Here is a 22,623-nt window from a genome sequence, read left to right on the forward strand (position 1 = left end):
AAGCGTGTGAAAAGTTTCTGGACTAGCCAGAACAAGTGTCAAATACTGATAGGTAATCACAGCACCTGAGTGATAACGCAAGATTGCAGGAGGTGGCTTTGAAGAGGAGCATAAATGGGTTTAAAAGACTGCAAGCTCTGTTCATGGTTGCAATAAATTTGAGCCAGGGACAGCCTTTAAGAAAGCATCAGAAAAATGGTGGGTTTCATTGAGAAAAGAAGTGAGTCTGGAGGAGAGATCCATCACAGGTGCTGGTACAGAAATGGCTGTTGAATTTCTGTTTGCAGATATTACATAGAAGAGATATTGCTGAAATACTGTGTAAAGTCTGTTACAGCAAATTCAAAGTTCGGTATTTGATTTTTCCTGGATGCCTAATGTTTAATCCCACTTTTCACACTGGGTTATTTATTAACACTCAGTAAACAAAGCATTATATATTTACACATATCCTTCAACTTAGAACCTTACTTTTTTCCCAAAATGGAAAACCATCTATTGCTTTACATTTTATTACTGATTCCTGCTTTTGCATCATCAGACTTCTTCGTAACACGTGTCAGAAACATCAAGGTAAGTAATCAACCAGGTATGGGGCTCCCGCTCTTTGTGCGTTAACTTCGTGTCATTTAGCTGTATTTCTCAGAGCATACAGTGCTGCCACGAGGAGGTTTGTGTCCTCTGTTACCAGTGAGCACATCAGACTTGGGACTCAGGACTGGTTTACCTCTAATCAGCCTCAATTTTCAATCAGCTCTAAAGCTCCCCTGTATCTCTTTTTAAGAGCATTGCTTTCCTCTGTTTTTCGCTGCCATCACCACATCATGGTAAAATGTTGTAGTGGTCTTATTTTTAAATGTGTAAAACAATCAGCACTGCCAAGGAACTGACTTTAGCACCTGTGAAGCAATGTAAAAGATCAGTGAAAAAATGCTGCCAAGAAGCAGAAAGCAGAGATGTAATATTCAGATAATTACATCCACTGTTTTTCCTGTGTGATACTGAGAGATATACACAAATACCTAATTTAGTCTTGTGAAGTCCCAGAGGTCACTTCAAGTTAACTGTAGAGTATCTGCTGACTCTTTTAGTCATGCTGTGTTTTAGTTTCCCAAGCTGTAAAATCTGGGCTTCTTTCAGCAAGTACTGTTTTAGGAACCCTCATCTGCTCCCTGTTTTCTTGGGGGTTCAAATTTCTCTTTTCCTCTGCTCTTCCTCTAATTTCTATACATTTTTTGCACCTATATTCTTTGCTGTTTTGCGGACAGCAAAAGAGTCTTAAACAAAACCAGATTTTGTTACTGTTGTGCAGCTTAAAAACAATCTAATAACAGTGCAACTGGCACATATGTGAAAATACCACAGAAGCATTTTATCAAGTAACTATAATTACACAAAACAAAGCACATTAAAATCTTGTTTTGGTCTAGAATTCTGTAACATTTTTAAATGGGACACTATAACTTTCTGTCAACATGGCTCAAAATTACCATGATGTTAGTGAGGTCTCTATCTACATCCAAGTGAATCATTAAGAATGAAAAACTCACCTCATCCACTCCTCTGTGCAGATCAGGATCAACTAGAGCAATGAGAATGGCAGAGTACCCTCCAGGAATATCAGAACAGAACTCTTTCAAAACCACTACAGAACCCAAAATTCCGATAAAGAAAATGCACAACAACAATTCTGTAAAATTAATTAAGTGCAGGTAAAATGTCTTTTGATTCAGGAGATAGTATTCAGAATTGCATTATTTGTAACTAAATAACACATTTTTGTAGGTTTTTGTATTCTTAAACTGCTTGGTAATTCCACTTTAATGAAAAGTTTGTACAAAACAGATTGGCATCTCAGTTGCTTCCAGCTATTCATTTCCCAGGGTCCATACCTCAGTTCATGTTTTACAAGGGGAAATGATTAGCCACAATAACAGTATACATACAAAAAAGATTATACCATTTTGGAAAGGATGAATTTGAATTGATGCAAACTCTACACAGACCTTAAAAACGCCCACATAGGTTTGTGAAACATGAGGGGTGTACACACAGAAATCACCTGTGTGGCAATAACAGTTTGAAAGATGAACCTAGAGAAATGTACACATGTTATAGCGAGTCCTATAGAAGTTGAGAAGCCTCCTCCCCAAAACCTTGCACTACAGTAGACTGAACATGAGCCAGCTTCAGTGTGCCCTTGCAGCCCAGAAAGCCAACTGTATCCTGGGCTGCATCAAAAGCAGCGTGACCAGCAGGTCAAAGGAGGTGATCCTGCCCCTCTACTCTGCTCTTGTGAGACCTTACCTGGAGTATTGTGTGCAGTTCTGGTGTCCTCAACATGAACAGGACATAGAACTGTTGGAACAAGTCCAAAGGAGGCCACGAGGATGATCAGGGGACTGGAGCACCTCCTGTATGAAGACAGGCTGAGAAAGTTGGGGCTGTTGAGGCTGGAGAAGAGAAGGCTGCGTGGAGACCTCATAGCAGCCTTCCAGTATCTGAAGGGGGCCTATAGGGATGCTGGGGAGAGATTATTCATTAGGGACTGTAGTGATAGGACAAGGGGTAATGGGTTGAAACTTAAACAGCAGAGGTTTAGATTGGATATAAGGAAGAAATTCTTTGCTGTTAGGGTACTGAGGCACTGGAATGGGTTGCCCAGGGAGGTTGTGAATGCTCCATCCCTGGCGGTGTTCCAGACCAGGTTGGATGAAGCCTTGGGTGCCATGGTTTAGTGTGAGGTGTCCCTGCCCATGGCAGGGGGTTGGAACCAGATGATCTTAAGGTCCTTTCCAACCCAAACTGTTCTATGATTCTATGAAAAAGCTCCAAAAATAAACAGAAAATAACCCTCTGTGCTTCAGCTTCCAACCTGTAAAATCCTAACTTTGAAAGATACCAAAAGCTTTAAATGTACCCAATGTGTGTACCTGACTTGATACCATGCTGTGTCTTTACCCCCTTGTTTAGTGGAGCAGATAAACATGCTTGCACAAAATGTTACCCATGAGGTGCTCAGAGCCAAAAGAGATAAGGTTTGTGCAACTGAGCTTATGGGAATTGAGTTACACAAGGCATTACTGTAACGTGATGCAGTGTGTTTGAAGCCTGTTTGCTCTTTCAGAAGAGTACACTGTATTTTTGTAAAGCTTCTGATATTTGCACCTAGTCTGGGGGAAAATATACCAAAAAAAGAAGTTCTATCAGCTTTTTATTTTTCCTCCATGCAGCCTTTCACAGTGACCACCTCTCCTCTCTCTAAGCCTGCTGTATTACCATCTTACCCGTTCATGTTAGAATGACAGGTTGGTTTCATTTGATGTCACCTCACAGACAACCTATACTTAAGGAAGCCGTACTGAGCAGATACCAGTGTGATCTTCAGTCTCAGTGACATTTAAACGTGGCACTGAGCACTCAAGCCTTTTCTTCTCACTCTCCCCTCATCTCTCAGGCTGTCCATTACTGGTTTTTAGATGAAAGAAAACAACTGCTTATGTCACTTGAGCAAAATACAGAATCAGCAATATTTAACCTTTAATTTCTCTTTTGGACCCAGTGTAATTAAGGTGTACTAACATCAAATGAAAACTAAAAGATTCACCAGAACTAGGAATGTTATAAGCAAAATACTTATACCTGCCTCAGCTGCATTCCTCTTCCCTCAAATTTACTTCAGTTTACTAATGAGCACCTTTCTCAAGCCTTCCTTTTCCTGGACAACTCTTTGAGTTGGAAGCAGAAGACAATTACATAGATGCTAAGTGATTTATTTCTAAATGCAGCTTTCCTACCTTAGTAATGATATTTCCCCTGTTTTTCTCTTTACAGAAGCGAAATGCTGATAACGACTTGGTGAGTAAAGTATGGTTTTGTCCAGGCTACTGAGAAAGATTTACTGTATTCACACCATTTCTGTGAGTCCAGTCTGAGCAAATGGGTGTTTCTGAGAGTGTGTGATGAGCCCAGAGTTGCTTGTTTTAGGCAGTAGGACTGACTAGAAGGATCCTTTCCAAGCTCAGATGGAAACTCATGGACAATGAAAGAGAATGAACAAAAGATTTTTAACCTTACTGGACTTGAATAAATAGCAAAGTTGTTTGAAGTCACCTCTCTGTATATAACAGACATCCATTCTACATTGGGTATATTTTTACTTCTATGTTGTACTTATTTCTAATGAAGGCAAGACACCTCATCTCTGAGGCTGATTCCACTTGGCACCTGGGCTCCCCTTCAGCAATGCTTAAATGCTTTGATGGTGTAGAGACCTTCTTAACCAGTCAGTCTGAGATCAGGACCACCATAAAAACTGTGAGGTTCTTGCCAATGCTGGTTTTGCTGCAAGAATCAGACCTTGCTGTTGTGGACCTGCCTAACGAGTCATATCTGTTGGAACCTATGATCTCACATAGTCTCCAGCAATCATATTCCTGAGCATTCAAAGAAAATAAGTATTTTTCCTACCCCTTTGCTTGTCTAAAGAAGAATGAGCCCCAGTTGTGAGGAAGTTGAGAATAACATTAAATGGAATTTGGAGCCACTGGAATAATTTAGATCTATTTTTAAACAAGATGACTACTTATATCCCTGCTCAACAAGTCATCCACTCAGCTGAGAATTAGACACTAACAGAGTGAGGCAGCAGTAAGAAGTTGTGCTCTTTGAATAACCATAACCAAAAGTGATAGTCTCAGTGGAGAAAAACCCCACAGTTCTTCTAATGGCAGAATGTTTGCTGTGGTGGTAGCATTTTGTTATAGAGGCTATAGTTATAATTTGTGGAATAGCACCATGACAGCAATGTGATAAGATAGCCAGGAAAAAAACCCACAGCTGTGCTCAAGTTCTTATGATTAGGTCTTTCCTGTTTTGTTTTGGAGTGACAGAATGTCTTACCATTATTTCTTTTTACTAATGTGTTTATGGCTGATTAACAGAGCCATCAGTGTAACAGCTTTTCTTTCCTTGTGTCGTTTTCAATGTCCAGGTTGTCAATGGGATAGAAATCTCTAGCATGAAAATTGATAGTAAAATAACCTCCCGATTTGCTCACAATGTCATCACCAGTCAAGCTGTCAATCGTGGAAACGTGCACAAAGAAGTCTTCTTTGATGTTGACCTCCCTAAGACAGCCTTCATTACCAACTTCAGCATGTGTGTGATCTTTACAGTATTGTTATCTGTGCAAATGCAACTGGGAGAAACTGAATTCAAATGTTCATTTTTACATTGCCATTTGATAGATTTCTGAATGTCTCTTGGGTAATATTCTGGTACTATTAACTTAGCTTGCAAGACACTTGGAGAAAAGCAAACATTGGTACCTCTGTAGAAAAGATGACTAATTTTCAGTTATTTCAATTCATCATCATGGACCTTAGAGAATGGGGGGGTCTTCTCTGGAGATCCATTCACCTTTTCAGAAATACCACTTACAGCGGCATTATCAAATCAGAAAAGTTCCATTACTTCATTTCCCTGATGGTATTAAAGCTTAATTTATCTCTTAATTTAAAAATCATACCTGAATGAAATGCAAGAAATAGAATTATTCTTTTATATTTATACCTTTAATTGCAATAGCATGCAATTCTCACACCATTATGAGTTTTAATTCACTTTAAACATGTCCGTCTATGCTAATCACTCTGCCAGTTTTATTTTCAGTGAAAAGAAACAGTAGTTTTTAAGGCACAACTAATCTTAATGCACACTAGAACTTGTATTATAGGATGAGATTAATCCCTTATGCAAAATGCCTGTTTAATGCTGCAAGAAGTCTAAAGATTAAGTGTTCCGCTGTAGACAGCTACATTTGGACAGATAAGTCTCATCCGAGAGTTGCCTTGCCATGAGATGAAATGAGATGGTCAAGCTGCTGAAGTATAGTAATATGGCAGGTGTAAGTTGTGTTACCATCAGCCCTGTTTTGATCTAATTAATTTTCAAAGTAAAAATTGGTTTAGATTCTCTTAAGATACTGAGCTCAGAGCTCTTCATTCCATCTAAATCTTCAGTGTAAGTGCTCAGATGATGGCAATATGAGATTCCTGCACGTGCTTTCTAGCAAACCAATCAATAAACTGCCTGTAGTAACTTTTTGTGTATTGGTGCAAACCATTCAGCTAAACTAGGACTTTTTCATCTGCAGGACAATTGATGGTGTCACTTATCCTGGAACTATCAAGGAAAAAGAAGCTGCAAAAAAGCAATATGAGAAGGCTGTTTCAAGGGGAGAGACTGCTGGTCTTGTCAAGTAAGAATGATGTCCTGTGTGGCTTCCACACCACCATCCCCTAGCAAATTGTGAGGTTGGAAATACTTTGTTCTGGTGTATTTCTGAAGTTCATTTTTTATGTGAATGAAGAACAATCATTAAGTTAGAGTTACTGTAGTGTAAAATATAAAAAGGAAACAACTTCTGGCTACACAGGCAGTATCTGCAATTATAAAAGACTTTCTGCAGCTGTCACTGACTTGTATGACCTGTTCCTGGGATTAAGCTCACTGGGAAACTGAAATAGATTCTACAGTTTAAGTATGATTTTAGCAGTAGATCAAGATTTCCATCTTTGTTTTACCCCTTTTTGAAAATCATACTCCACCAACCCAAACAATAAATACTGTGAAAGATGATAAAGAAAGTATTTTTCTTACCTACTTATATACAGAGCTTCTGGAAGAAAAACAGAAAAATTCACTGTCTCGGTCAACATTGAAGCAGCCAGTAAAGTCACTTTTGAACTCACATATGAGGAACTGCTGAAACGACAGTTTGGAAGATATGAGATGTTCATCAAAGTAAAACCAAAGCAGCTTGTCAAAGATTTTGAGGTAAATGGCGAAGTGTATCAATTTGGCCTGTAACTTAAGAGATGATGAAATGCTGTACATCTGTTGAAAGTGGAGTACCACGGTCATTCCCATTGGTTCATAGGTGACCTAAAGGCCCATACTTTATTCATATTTCTAATGAATCACATGGGAAGTCCACACCAGTATGCGTTCGTGCAGGTTTTCATTTGTAAACCCGACAAATTACTCAGGTACTAAGCCTCTAAAAGAAATAATGTACGGAAACCTGAAAAGCATCATGATGCCTTGAAGCAAAATAGAAAACTGGCAGCTTTTATAAATGCTTTTACAACGTAAACTACACCTTTCACATATCACCATGAAACAACGTCATCTTAAATTACAGTGATGCAGGTATCGCACTCTAGAATACCGTGACTTTTGTGTGCCAAAGCTTGCCTTTGATCAGTCCTATTGCCTTGCTAAAACCTAGCTCTAAGGCAAAGATTTCCTGGTTTATATGCCCAGAAAATTATGTGTAAAAATCATTACGACTCAGCATCTATAAGAGCTAATGCAGCAGCATTTAAACACACATGATAGAAGGCATACTGAAATATACTGGGCACAACTCACACCTAATGGCTGGGTTATATTTTTGAAGGACTTGAGTATTTATTGAATTTTTACAAAATTCTAGTATCAAGTTATATTTCTATTAAAGTGTATTTGTTTCTAGCTTTGATTTTAACTTCTATATATAAAAGGGCCTGTTTGGCAGATGGTGTGTCCACACAGGTGTGGTTTTGCACTGCCATTCTAAATCGTAAATTACTTTTGAGCTTATGAAAATTCCTCTTTCACATGTGTAGTTGCCTGCTGATCCTCCTGGAAATGGCTATATTGACATACTGTGAGGTAATCAATGACAATGAATTGTCAATTAATATTTCAGATTGAAGTAAATATCTTTGAGCCCCAGGGTATCACTGAGCTGGAAGCAGAAGGAACATTCATCACCAATGAGCTGCAAAATACCATTAAAAAAACTTTCTCAGAGAAAAAGGTAAATGACTACTGCTTTCCATAGAATCATAGAATAGTTAGGATTGGAAAGGACCTTAAGATCATCTAGTCCCAACCCCCCTGCCATGGGCAGGGACACCTCACACCAAACCGTATCACCCAAGGCTACAATTCTGAAATAAGAATGCCAGTGCTACCAATGGAAGTGAGAGGAATAAAAATAGGGAAAACGCAGTAAAGGCTTGTCTGTGCAAATGAGCTTACACTTCCAAGGTAACAAGTTGAAGGCCATTCCCACGCAGTTCAGAAGCCACATATCTGTTAAGCGTGGTACTGTACCCAAATCAGTAGGCCTTGTCTCACACCAGTAATTGAAAACCTGGGTACTGATGGGGAAGTAAAAACATGAAGAAAGCTCTAGAGAGCAGCCTTCACATATCAGTTACTCATCAATAAATATGTAAATACATATAGATACAAACTAATACCTAACCTGATAAACAAGGTTATTCTCATATCTGTGAATATAAATATACAGGCTCTAAAAAAAATGCAAACTTCTTTGTGTTCTGCAAGTACCTTTCAGCTATTGAGGTTCAGATCTAATGAAGGCATTTCTTTTCAGGGGCATATCTCCTTCAAGCCGACGCTTGATCAGCAGCGAACCTGTGCAAATTGCTCACAGTCTGCCCTGGATGGGGATTTTACTGTAAGATATGATGTGAAGAGAACAACTCCAGATAATTTGCAGGTAAATCTGACAGCTGGAAATTTTGAGCTGTTGAACAGCCTAGCCTGCATAATAAAGCTCAGGGAGCAGCAAGGGCCAGCAGCTCCCTAAAAGACAGGAAGCTGAATGCGTCAAGACAGCTGACAGCACAAGGGCTTCACCAGCCATGAGCCCACTCCCCACAGTACCTAAGCAAGGTAGACCCAGAGACATTAGTCGAATTAAACTGAGAGTCCAGGTCACCACACAAGTTTGTGATGATGAGGCAGCCCAATGTCAAGGTGAGAAGTCAGTCTGCAGGGTGGGATTCAAATCAGGGGAGTCCATGGACAGGTATGGCTATGACACAGCTGGAGACAGGCATTCTTACAGTGTAGCTCAGGCAGGGACCAAAGCCTAAGCTTGTGCTTAAATGAAGCCCCTGGCCCTGTGAACAGAGGTAAGACTGGTCAAGGGGGGCCTTTAAAACCTTTTTAGTCCTCTTAGGGGCCAGACACCAAATGAAAGTAATTTATTCTTTATCTGTTTTATCTTTATGATATGGAAAAATGGTTTGGTTTTGGTTTGTTTCGTTTTTTTTCAGATTGTCAATGGCTATTTCGTGCACTTCTTTGCACCAACAAATCTTCCAAAGTTGAGCAGGAATGTTGTTTTTGTAATAGATATTAGTGGCTCAATGTCTGGAAGAGAAATAGAACAGGTAAGTTATTACTTTACTATGGAGTCCCAGAGAGAGAGCCTCTGTTGTAATGGAAGGACTGGGAGGCTGATAGTGCATAAGCACTGCTTAAAGTATACCAGGTGGTTTTATGCTGTAACCTCTCTAATACACAGAACCATAAGTACTATTGTGAAGCATTATTGTAGAACAAAATTCTATATATTCAGGCTGTATTTACTTGTATTATGTGCATTATCCATGTTGTTCATTCTGTTTCCTCTAGGAAGTGGCAGCTCTTTTCATAGGATTCCTCATTCCAGGATAATGCTCAGAGTTTTCAGGTTTCGGTGCATCAAAATATCCATGCTTGCTTGCATGGGAGCTTCTCCACCACCATTTCCCATTGCTTTCTATTTGCTATGCCAGCTTACAGTGTAAGCAACAATCCATGGGCTGAAATGTGATTTTCCTCTCAGCTGCAAAGACTTACCAGGTGTAATTGCAACTGGCTGACTTCATTAGTTATTGTGAAATAGACACAGGGACTGGCAAGGACAGAACAAGCTCAGAATATTTGCACCACTCTGTAAAAGTTAAAAATACCAAATGCTGGGACATTAATCCTGTAAAATCTGTAAGCAGCCTTTTCATTAAATGTTAAGCCATACATTTAAATCTCTTTGTCTCACAGACAAGAGAAGCACTTCTAAAAATCTTAGATGACATGAAAGAAGAGGACTTCTTCAATTTCATACTGTTTGGCAGTGAAGTACATACCTGGAAAGAAATGTTAATCCAAGCCACTCCAGAGAATTTGGATGAAGCAAGGAAGTTTGTTCGGGACATTGACACTAGAGGCGGTAAGCACTTTACGAAATTGCCAACAGGTCTTTGTGTATTTGATATACTTTATCAGTTCAGCCTGTGAACATGATGCTAAAAATCTTCATATTTGTATTACTGATGAGACGCTCCTAAAGGTGAAATTTACTCCATAACATCTATTTGTCTTTATATTTCCAAAATCTAGGCATTTTTCTATCTAAACATCTCCCTACTTGCAAACCCAAATCTTTGATTTTCTTACTGCAATGAGACCTCATAAGATTCCAATGAAAAATGGGCCTTTATTTTGACTGTTTATGCTGAAACCAAATTTCTATGTCTGCCTTGCAGCGACAAATTTATATGGTGGTATAATGAGGGGAATTGATATGCTGAATGCTGCTCATGAACAAAACCTAGTGCCCAAGAGAAGCGCTTCTATAGTTATCATGTTAACAGATGGCCAACCGAATGTAGGTAAGTTTGTGTTGGATGGAATAATAAGGAGTGTGAATTAGCTAACAAAAAAAAACCCACAAAAAAACCCCAACAAAAAAAAAAACAATAACCCCCCCCCCCAAAAAAACTACTAAGTTAAAATTTGCCTCCATATTTGACTTCCAGATGTTTTAATGATTTAAGTGCTACTGTACCAGCAGCATACTACCAAAGCAAGTTTTTGATAATGGCTGCTAAGCAATCCGAACATGACTATCCACATTTCATTTTGTGATCATTTTATCTATTTAAGAAGAAAACTCAAACATTTTCTGGTTTGATGCAGGCATATCAAATACTCAGGAAATTCAGGCACATGTGAAAAAAGCCATTGAAGGAAAATATCCCTTATATAATCTTGGGTTTGGCTATAGCGTTGACTACAACTTCTTGGAGAAGATGGCACTGGAGAATAAAGGACTGGCCCGTCGCATTTATCCTGACTCTGATGCAGCTTTACAGCTTCAGGTACAGTAATCACTGCTTACATTAGATGAGAGATACATTAATTCAGGCAACTATACAGACATTCTTATTTTGAAGTAATCCAAATCCCAAAGTGTAATCTCCTACTGAGATACTCAAGAGTCTGCTGTAATCAGAATATTAGTTCCATTTAATGTTCCCCTTCCCTTATATAAGCAGACAGTGGGAGTGAGACACCCTGGGCTACAGAAGAGGGTTTAAAACTTGGCATAGGGTGACACAAGTCATCGTTCTGAAGGACACTTTGGTATGCAGCAAAATTGCTGCAGTCATTTTCTCTCCTGCACCTCATAGATCATGTAGTTAATGTCATGTCAAGGGAAGAGAAGGATGACAAAGCATAAGGACTCTAGATACTCTGTTTTTAGGAACTTTCTACAAGCAGGTATATCTTACTGTACTTTTGAAGCCTTTTAGTCATACAAGGCATAAGAACAGGTATAGGCAGTACAGAACTGACCTTTTTTATTTCTCACATTCCAATAGCAGCCATTTGAAAACGTCACCAAATAATTTAGATACTGGATTTCATTGCAAGCTCTACCAAAATCAAATACCTAGTCTCCTTTGGCTTATGTCATCATTTCAGACTCTGCAGAGAATAGATCTAGAAACTTATTTCTATCAAACGGGGAAGCCTGAGATCCCTCTTGATTAACACTGATGGAACTCATCATCCACAGCATGTTGTTCTCAGATTTTTTTCCTCTCTCTTAATGGCACTACAGAGCTGGTATGACCTTTCTCATCTCCACTTTTTGTAGATTTTTAGGCCTTGTACTCTGAGATTTAACTGAGCATTTAAATATTTCTTCTAAAGTACACTTTCAGCTTTCATTGTTGGATAGCAGGGTGTTCCTGGGCACAGATTTACCTATGAGTTACAGAAACAATGATAGTTAAATGGTTTTGTTTCTTTTCATCCTGTAGGGGTTTTATGAGGAGGTGTCAAATCCCATGCTCACTGATGTGGAGTTAAATTACCCAGAAAATGAAATATCAGACCTAACTAGAAACAGTTTTAAGCATTTCTATGATGGATCTGAGATTGTGGTGGCTGGACGCTTAATAGACAACAACCAAAACCATTTGACTGCAGATGTGAGAGGGGAAGGTGTAAGTGTGGATTTCTTTGACTTACGTAAGGTTCACAAAATGTTTACAAGTCCAAAGCTGTCAATACTTAAAATATTTACTGGTATTTCTTTACCTCAGTGAGAGGTTGTGTCACTGCATATGCGAGAAACTAAATGTGCCAAAGTCATTGCTTTTAGCACTGCAAATTACTTGCCTAACTCAGTCTGGTATGAGAGGGTCAGTCTTAAAGAACTTTGTGCAGTGATTGAATTATATTTGCTAATAGAAACATCTATCTCTTTTTAGTTTAGTCTCTAAATACCCTACCTTGTTCTTTCAGAAGCCAAATGTTCAGTGTCCCAGACATTAGTCTTCACTAGGAGAAGAAAACTGATAGATAAGACAGCTGAATATTTGAAATGCCTTCCTCTTAAAATAGACAAAATCTACTGCTAATACAAATGAAGTGATCTAAATACCTCTCCAGATCTGGATTCTGTAAAAATATTTGCCTCTGATATTCAAGAAACACAACACAAACATTATAGATCATGTTACCTTAAATATTGTGAACTGCACATATACCCTATGCACTGTGATGTAGTAAATATAGTATATGAAATTAGGTATATTTCAAATGCAAATAATGTATTGTTAGTAAGCTAGCCAGCACATCTTCTTTAACAGGTTCCTGTGTGAAATCAGCACCATAATCAAAGTTCTTTAAATCCTGATTAGCCAAATTCTAGTGAACACAACTGCCAAGTGACTTTGGAAACAGCAGTATGGCCTACAGTGTACACTACTAACCTTCACAGAAGCAATAGAACAAAGATCCTGATACAACACTAACAATTTCCTGGGCAAGTGTCAGTGTGGGACCAGTCTGTTTTTCAATTGAATAACATTTTCAGATGTGAAGGTCTTGATTTGGGCACGTTCTGGAAGTTTCTGTCTACTTAGGATACAGAGAAGTTTCCTTATTCCTAACAGGCTAATGATGCCCTGTCCTATACTACACAACATGATGCTGAGGAAACAGCTAAAGCTTTCCAAGAACAAGAATACATATTTGGAGAGTACATTGAAAGGCTCTGGGCTTATCTCACCATTGAACAACTCCTAGAAAAACGGTAATTATATCTAGGATAACAGCTATGGACCCTTTCAAGCCATCTGATTGGAGTAGCTTCTAGGATGTGAAGCTGAAATTCACTTCAAACTGAGGTGCCAATGGGAAACCACAGAAACCAGTAAGAAAAATCTCCCAATCTATTCTCTTCCCCAACCTCAGTATTCCTGTTTCAGGTTGCAAATTACACAGTTTAAAATTACTGCAAATATAAAGCACAGTTTTGCCTTTTTCTTGGATACCCAGTGGAATCAGAAGTGCTCTTAGACTGTAACAAATTTTCCTTATCCATAAGTTAGCTGCAGAGAAACAACTTCAGTTTAAAGAAAAAAATTTAATCCAGAGTTCAGTGAGTAATGTAGCCATCACTGATGCCAAGAGTCTCTACCTGTATTCAGTATTGCAGCTTCAGGAGAAGAAAAGGAGAATCTTACAGCTGAAGCCTTGGATCTCTCACTAAAATACAAGTTTGTAACACCAGTGACATCCATGGTGGTAACAAAGCCAGAAGACTATGACAATAAAGATGGGATTGCTGATAAACCCATTGAAGGTATAGGCATTTTCACAATTGTACTTTATGTGAGCATCCAAGTTCCTTTGATGATCCCCTACAGAACGGCTTTTGTATGGACACAGTTTTAAACATGTATCTGAAAAATCTATTTCCTAAGCCTTGCACTTGTAAGGTTTATGTACAATAATTTATCATTGTAAAGTTCATTTCCATCAAGCCATCCTTCCTTACTGAATTGCACAGGCAAAATACTAGAAATTCAAAATAAGTGTAACTTTAAGCTAAATAGATAAGTATTTCAGATCTAAAAAACCCCAAAAAGCAAGAAGCAGTTCTAATCTAATAATCAGCTATATTTGGTTTAGTTCATATCACTTTCTCCTTTATTTTCCTACAGCAGTTTAGGGGTATATGTAGTAACATCTTTCTACATGAAATGGGAAAATCTGCATGAGATCTTCCTTGTACAGGATATATCAGGTTGCAAAAAGGAGATTATACCTGTAAAACACAGTATTCATGCAGAAAAAGAAGCAATTATACTAAAAATGCATAAGTTGTTTTTAGTTCCTCTGATCTTTTGGCTCATTATGGACTCCTTGCTCAATAACACTGTGCTTTCATTCAGTTCAGCTGCTTTGCTTAGCCTCTGAGAAACAAAACAACTCTGTTCCTCTTTATTCAAAGTAAGGCCAAATGCTATCTGCTCGCTGCACCCTGAAGTCACCTCACCCTCATCTGTGTGTGTTGCTCAGGCCATCCTCTTCTCTCCCTCACTCAACAGGTCTGACAAACTTCTTGTGAGGCTTTTCAATCTGTTCTATTAGCAGCCATTAATTTTTCCACAAACTTTTGCTTAGCAGCCCTAAGTTTAAACTTACAGCTGGATTCCATAAAATGGAAAACTTACCCAAATGTTTGACAGAAGTGGCATCTGCTCAGAGCCATCTTCAGCTCTTTGCTTCCCCTTCCCAGGTATTTGTAGTACAAAGGCCTCTTTCCAAGTAAATCCTCCTTGTACATAGAAAATGTAGAGCAATAATAGGAGAAAATGCTTCAAATGCTGCTGCTGTATAAGAAAATAAGTTTTACACACCCTAGAGTCCAGATTCACAAAAAAGACTATTGAATCATCCAGTCAGTACTAATAAATGATGCAAATGTCTTGAAAACCACAAAAGAGTAAGCCCAACAAATACATTTTGCAACATGGAAATGGCATAACAATAAACCAATTACTAATTGTGCTCATTGTATGCATAATTGCATTTCTTCTGCCTCACATAACAGCTTTTTACTTTCCGTCTGTTTTTGTTTGACCTACACATATTGAGTTGTATCGTTGGGAAGGAATTCAATTGTAAAATACTAAAGATATCCAGTTGAATTGTCCATCAGCTAGTTTGTTTTGGGTTTTTTGTTTATTTGGGGTTGTTTTTCTTAGCATATGTTGTAACAGGGTCAGAATCCTTCCTGTTCAATTACACATCTGAAATAAGATTTCTCTTTTTCTTCCTTTTACTTCTCCCTTGTCCATGGGAACAGCTGAAGGTATGTACATTTCTTATTAAATTTACTTAATCTTTTTAACTGTTAGAGGTGGATTTCCTGCATCACTCACCTTATCTAGGACACAATATTTTAATACAATTCTTGGTGAATAAATCAGGAGTGTGTTCTAAATAGATTAAAAGCTTTTCAGCTGGAAAAATCCATAAATACAATTTTCAGCATTGTTCCTCCTATCTCAGATCTTTTCACCATCCTACCACCACAAAATTCAGGTCCAGTACAAGTTTTCCAGGGCTAGCACTGTCAACTCCTAGATCCCTGTGAGTAGCAGTCTCTCATACAGAGATGTCTTCATTGATGCTGTGATTGCTGCTACTTCAGCACAAAGCCGTTGCCTTCAGACACACCCTATAGCTTCAGCTGTAAAAAGAGCAGAAGACCAGAAAAACATGGAAATAGTCGTGCACTTTAGAACAAGATGGCACAGAGGAATCGGAGAAGAGCAGGTTGTCCCAGCAAATTCCAGGCCTTTGGAGAACTACCATTTTTGCTGAAGATCAGTGTGCTTTCTGCCTGTTCATGACATGGGCATGCAGTACTACACTGACTGGTTTGACTGACTTTTTCTTTTTGAAATATTTAGAATTTTATCCATAAATACAAGATTTTGGAGTTGGTTTTGGTGGAAGGAAGTGGGAGATTGTTTTTGATTCCTTCTAGCCTCTAAAATAACATTTTGTTTCGTTCACAGCACAGGCTGCCACAGCTGCTAGGCTGGGTAAGTCATAAGTTTTAAGTTTCTGCTGAAACAGCATCTATCATAGGAAATTGATTCAATCAACTGAAATTAGTGGAGAGATGGAAACTGCCTTTTCTGGACTTACAACTGTATTTTGACAAAAGCTACCAAATTCTGCTACAGTGTTGCTCACTGCTAAAAACACTTACAGGTTGAAAATGATGAGATGTAACAGTTTCAACTAAATAGCTTTTAAGGAGTAAATAGCAGTTCACCAAACCACCATTTTTTCCTGAAAGCTGTTTCCCCAAGAGCAGAGGATGGACTTGAACTTGCATCTCCTCTGGAATTACATAAAGCAAGGGACTATGATATCAGCATCTCTGACTAAATTAGTATGTACAGTTACTTATAGAGAAAGAATTTATATGAGAGAGAGAGCATGCACCAGACCCTTCAGATTGCTGGCTGGGCAATGAGAGAAATGAGAGAATTACATTGAAGTTTTTACTCTGGCAATTAGATTCCATCTCTCTTAAACAACTAAAAAGAGAGATTTTCCTCAAGCCTTCATTGAAAAGACTTAAATTTACTCTGGAAAAAAAATAATGTCAAAACCTCATAAGTATTGAGTGGGTGATGTCACCTTTCCTTGCTGATACACAGCTTAATCCTGAAGTCTAAGATGTTTGTGTCCTACAGATACGTTACTTGGGTCTTGTGAAAACCCTCAAAGCAATTTAGACTACAAGTGAAATCTATCTCTGAAGCTTTGCTTGATTCAAAAGGGACACAAACTGTCATCCCATGGATTATATGCTCTAAAAACTAGGATGGAATTAGCAATTAGCCTAGCACATTAAGTTCCTGACATCTTAGATGTACTGTGTAGATAGTGTGTAAAAATTCATTTTGATGTGAGTTTTTTAACTTTTTATTTTCCTCTTCACTCTCTCTACAGTTCCACAGGTATCTTACCTGTATAGGTCACAACCCACATGGCATACTAGTGGTGAGTAAAGTCTGTTTAGAAGGAGAACAGAGAGGGTATTTAATTGTACAAGTCTTATGAGTCTTTTAGATAATTCCCTTCCACATAAGCAGACTTGTTTAATTTTGAAGGAGCTGCTTTTTTAATTTGCTTAAACATCTCTAAATGTGTTTTAAAGATCAAGTCACTGAGATTCTTCTTAGTCCTCCTTCCCATTGCTAGACTTAGTGTTGGGAACTGCCTGTTCTCTATATGAGCTTCCAGCCTTCAGTAGTAATTTCATGCCAAATTTCACAGTGGTTGAGAGACACTGGATATATGTCATTTACCTGGGAAAGATGAGGGGAAAAAGGATGTAGGGGAGATGGTAGCAGCTTCCTTGGGACCCCGCTGTTCCTTTGGAAGATGTACTGGACTGAGCTTGTGCAGGGACTAGTTCTCAGCATCAGCAGTTCCAGCATCACAACATTAAATGTTCATGTGGAACTTTGAACCTGTGTATCACTGTACAAATACCAGTGATTTGCCTCTGCAGTTGATGGAGATCCACACTTCATTATATCGGTGCCAGAAAAAGAAGATGCCATTTGTTTCAATATCAATGAAAACCCAGGAGCTGTGTTAAATTTAATAACTGACCCAGTTACAGGTGAGTTTTAGTTTATTTTAAATTCCTTTCGCTCTATGAAATATTAAACTTTTGTCAAGAAAATCTTGTTATCTGTGGAAAGCCACAGAGCAGTTCCCAGAGCTTTATTTTACTTTGGCAATTGAATTGTTGAATTTCCATGACATTCCTTGACATCAGTTGATCAGGCCCTATCTACATAGAACATTGATGTTTCCTTTTTATCCTAGGCATCACAGTCAATGGGGAGCTCATTGGTGATAAGAGAGCAAACAGTGATGCAAAGATCCAAAACTCATATTTTGGAAAACTTGGCATTGCAAATAAGTACCTGGATTTAAAGCTGACCGTAACTCCTGAGAAGATCACAATTCAGAATGGCAATAAAAAAACAGGTTTCACCTGGCTTGACTCAGTCACCTTGCAACAAGAAGGGTAAGGCTTGCAGAAACAGTAGCAGGCTCCTCTATTACTGTGTACAGGAGGTTTTTTAGCATTGATAAATCACAGACTTTTAGGATTCGTTGTCTGAATATACAAAAGAAACTGAATTGAGTCCTGCTGTATTCTGCTTTCTACTTTGTTGTGTAACTGCTGAATGATTATTCATCAGTTCCTCTGCTTGGAATAAGTAAAGAATTCTCCCTGTCTACTACTACAAGTAAAGTAAAGCTAGATTTGGTATTGTGCTTAATGCAACAGTGTCTTACAAACACTTAAAGAGTAATTTCAGACAGTATGTGTAGTCTTTTAAACAAAACCAGAATAATGTGCTGTAAACAATCTCCATTTTAAGAAACAGAAAATGTGGTAATCATAGAATAAGTACATTTTTCCCTGTCAGCAGATATATTATTAATGAGATTTATCTATTATTTGTACCTGTGCCAAACAAAGTTTATAAAAGGAATGGCCAGTATCTCCTCCTCATTTACATTTTCATTGTGTACCTGGAACGAAACTACCGTCTTCTCAAAGCATGGCACTGCAGCAGAAGGAGCACTGGAGCAGCAGTGCTATTCATACAGCAGGCTTATTCTTTATTAAAGTAGCCACTTGGATGCTATCACTTACACAATCAGAAGCAAATCTTCTGTGTCCCAGCACTTACCTAGACAGTTCAGCTGTTGTCTTTTCTGAAAAACAAAAGGAAAAGGTGTCAGGTAGCATCCAGGCAAGGAAATGATGGTTTTATCAATTGCAGGTGCGTTAGACTGGCTGACCTTTGAAGGTCCCTTCCAGCAACAACTTCTATGATTCTATCAATAACACTTTGATTTACAGCATGAGGTGACGTTTCTATATATCACAAACCTATCTGTGATTAATTGTGCTGTTACAAGACAAGTTTTGGTAGAAACATCTTGTTGAAAAGTTTAAAGCTAGCCTGCCTTTTACAGTGTATTTCAGTAGGAGTCTGGCTGTCTGTGAACACACACCAATTCACGTGGACCAAAATAGGCAGCAAAACCTCTCTTTTAATAAACCCAGAGGAATTGATAAAGTCGTGTTTGTTTGTAGGACCTGTTTCTTCTCATTGCTGTTAACTTGAGGAAGCACAATGCCCTAAGTCAAGTTTCTCTTTTTTTCCTCAGTTTAACTTTGATAATTAACAGAAAAAGAAATGTGGTGCTCACAATGGGCAGCGGTGCCTCCTTTGTTATTGTTTTGCACCAAGTGTGGAAGAAACATCCTCTACACCAAGATTTCCTGGGACTGTATACATTGGAAAGTGACAAACTGTCTGAACAGACCCATGGACTATTAGGTATGGCTTCATTTAGTGTTTTCATGCTTGTCTTTCCTTACAAGGCTATATAATTTGTGGACACAATCTTGTAGTTAGGCTTTCTGAATTGAGATAGCAGAGGAAACATAACATTGATTAGCTGTATTATATCAGCAATCAAATATCTTGATTTATTAGTATATATTAATGTCACAGAATGTCTTACATTGGCTAAGGTCTTCCTCATGTCAGCTAACATTCTTTATACTAGTAGAAGGCAAAGTTGATAATTCAGGGATCAAAATTTTGACCCCATTGAATCCTGCTTTGTCAGTGTAGTGAGTTTGGTGATGTGCATTCTCTGTTGGAAAGTACACAGGTAGCAGCCATTTTCCCTTGCCTCCCAGTTTTCACTTACAAAATGAGGTAAGGGCAGCAAACATTCACTTTGGGTCAATAAGTTTACTCATTGTGGAAAATAATGAACTGCTACTCTTCTCAGTCTTGATATGCACTTTGAGACCCAAGGAGAGTGAACCAAGGTATATCAGTGGCAGTACCTTAGACATGCTGGAACAAAACAGAAAGGAAGCAGAATAAGGATGGAATGTTATTTATGCTTTCCTGCTCCATGGTCCTCACACATGATCTCTCCACACAGAAATTACTCTTCTGTTATGTGAATTACAAGTAGGAAAAAAATTGTGCAGGGCACACATGATGTGGGTCCACCATGTTATACACAGTTCAGTGACTTACACCCCTTATCTCTATTTTCATCATCTTTGACTTTGCCCCTGTGCTATACTAAGTAACCTAAAATCTCTACGTATTGTAGCACTCAAAGCACCAACGGCATCCTGCAGCAGCCCAGACAGGGCAAAAGTATGTGAAAGCTCACCCTGGAAGGAGTGTGAAAATTCTTTAGGTGTCAGCCTTATTCCAAGCATAATCACACCAAGAGTTTCAGAGCTCAACACATGTATTGTTTGATACAAAAAAAGCTAATGACTTGGAGAGTATGTAATAAATACAACTGAATAGACAAGACACAAAATGAGGACATGAAGGATATCTAGAAAAGGCTAATTTTACTGTGCACTCAGAAGTAGGAATTTACATCCAGATACACAGAGAATTCTTGCATGTGTTCAACCTTACTCAAAACTTGGTGTTTGTTTATCAATTCAAAACTCTGAAGGGACATGGAAAGCAGCATAGGAATGCAGAACTGTTTTAGTGCGTGCAACATGCCTGAAATGGTAATTTTGGCTTCTATTTTTAGGACAGTTTTTCCACCCCATTGACTTCACCATACTTGAAATTCATCCTGGATCTGATCCTAAGAAACCAGATGCCACTATGATTGTTAAAAACAACGAACTGACAGTAACAAGGTAAACAATAATTAAGTCCTTAGCAGACTTAGGAAAGATTACCTTGTCAAAGTATTGTTTCTGTTTCCATACTCCCATGACGGTGTTTCTCCTTTCAGGGGCTGGCAGAGGGATTACAGAATCGATCCGCGTGGCGTCGATATCCCTTGCTGGTTTGTTCATAACAACGGAGCTGGGCTGATAGATGGTGTTCATACAGACTATATTGTTTCCAGTCTGTTTTAAACAGCTACAACTTCCTCCAAATTCATGGGTATAAGGAGTATTTGTCTGAAAGAATAGTTTTTTCAATGTTTAAGATCTACTAAACATACACAAGCTTTACTGTGTTTGGCAGTGCCGGTGTATGATGGATTCACACAGAGTTTTAGTGAATATTTGATCCAGTCTGAAGTGCTGAACAGCTATACTGTCTGTGTGCACAGACACCACCCATCCCCTGAAGCATTTTACTGAATTCATTTACTAGTTTTAACATCCTGACTTAAAATTTGACTTCACAAAACGTAACGGAAACATTCTACCCAGGTTTAAATCAGTAACTGAGTGTCAGGAGTGATTTTAATAAAAGCATCAGTACTTAATGCCTTGTCCTATTATTCCAACAGCTGTCAATGTTTCCTGAAGTCCAGGATACCAGATGCATTTAGAAGTTCAGTAGAAGATGACAGCTGACAGGCCAGCATCTATTTCAGGATAATTCTATAGTACTTCAGCTGACATTTGACTGCACAGTGCTGAGGGCTGGTGAGGGCCATCGCTCTAGATGACTGTTAGCATCCAGAATGCCTGTATTTTAGTGTTTTAATTTGAACCTAACTTGTGAATGCCCAGATCTTTATAAAAGAGTGAAATGCCACAGTTCCAAACAGCACTAAGATTTAAGGAATAGAACCTGTCTTTTGGACAGTATCTTTTTTGTGAAATTTTACTGAAAGGCCATTACAATCTTCCAGTGAAATTCCTCCCTCCGTTGCCACAATTGAATTTATGCACATATTTCCAGACAAAAAGTGTCCCATTTGTTTATATATTCACATTGTAATGGAAGAAATTGTAAGCTATTAGTTCTAAAGCAAAAAAATAAGCATATTTCTTACATGGGATTTCTTTAATCAGCTGTAGCAACACAACTGTGGTGTCAAATGGCTAACTAGAAATTTCCCTATTATACAATAAGGGGAGAAAGTCCGCATGTGGGAAATGAGAATGCAGACACACATAAGGAAAGAAGCATCTAGTGTGAAAACCAGAGATGACATAAGATGTGATGGGTTAAACTGAAATAACAGATGTAGATGTGAACAATGCAACAGAAAAGTCAAAGAGGAAAAAAATAGAGGGGAAAAATATACTTACTGTTAAATTTCTGGGAGAGGCAGGACTTCTCCAGGGACAAAATCCTTCTCCAGAAGCCAAAACTTTGCAGAAGAAGAAAAAAGATCAATTCTTGAAGGGAGGGGGGAGTGCCACAGTGGGTAGATGTCTCTGCCTCCTAAATTCAGGCAAAAGTGATGAAGGAAAACAGCAGTTTCTACAGAAGGTTTGAAGCTACTGAAAGATTAGCAAAGTTCATGCACACAGCACCACCGGGCACAGGTTCAGCTGCAGCTTTCCTCTCTTAATTCATGGGAATGAGGCAAACCTCCAGAGGTGGCTGGAGCCTTGTTGGCCATGACTGAATTGTCAGCCGGAAGCTGACCTCAGGGCTGGAGTCTGCTCTGCATTGCTTCTGCACAGGCTGAGGCATTCCTGCTTACACTAGAGATAGAAAAAACCCTTTTAATATGTAGTTCTTCCAAGATCCTGGCAAGGTTGGAGATAACCACAAATGTAACTACAGGTAACAATAAGGAGAGAGAGTAGCAGACAGA

At 38.6% G+C, this 22,623-nt stretch overlaps 1 protein-coding gene across 2 annotated transcripts; it reads left to right on the forward strand.

Moving 5' to 3' along the window:
- Positions 1 to 483: 483 nt before the first annotated feature.
- Positions 484 to 20,974, forward strand: LOC101875980 (inter-alpha-trypsin inhibitor heavy chain H3). Of its 2 annotated transcripts, none has more exons than XM_034066415.1 (21): positions 484 to 573; positions 3,835 to 3,858; positions 4,994 to 5,160; positions 6,158 to 6,262; positions 6,678 to 6,840; positions 7,757 to 7,867; positions 8,453 to 8,578; positions 9,141 to 9,257; positions 9,910 to 10,078; positions 10,395 to 10,520; positions 10,828 to 11,009; positions 11,958 to 12,143; positions 13,098 to 13,237; positions 13,635 to 13,830; positions 15,862 to 15,875; positions 16,991 to 17,016; positions 17,531 to 17,644; positions 17,854 to 18,058; positions 19,219 to 19,391; positions 20,638 to 20,749; positions 20,848 to 20,974. In XM_034066415.1, the coding sequence occupies exons 1-21, from the start codon at positions 484 to 486 to the stop codon at positions 20,972 to 20,974; spliced, it is 2,673 nt and encodes an 890-aa protein (XP_033922306.1). The 2 variants fall into 2 exon arrangements, with proteins under 2 accessions (XP_033922306.1, XP_030898828.2); XM_031042968.2 differs by lacking the exon at positions 15,862 to 15,875 and adding an exon at positions 16,017 to 16,043 and having other exon boundaries at positions 13,635 to 13,789; positions 16,966 to 17,016.
- Positions 20,975 to 22,623: the final 1,649 nt, after the last annotated feature.

This window comes from Melopsittacus undulatus, chromosome 9, assembly GCF_012275295.1.
Source record: "Melopsittacus undulatus isolate bMelUnd1 chromosome 9, bMelUnd1.mat.Z, whole genome shotgun sequence".
Taxonomy (NCBI): Eukaryota; Metazoa; Chordata; class Aves; order Psittaciformes; family Psittaculidae; genus Melopsittacus; species Melopsittacus undulatus.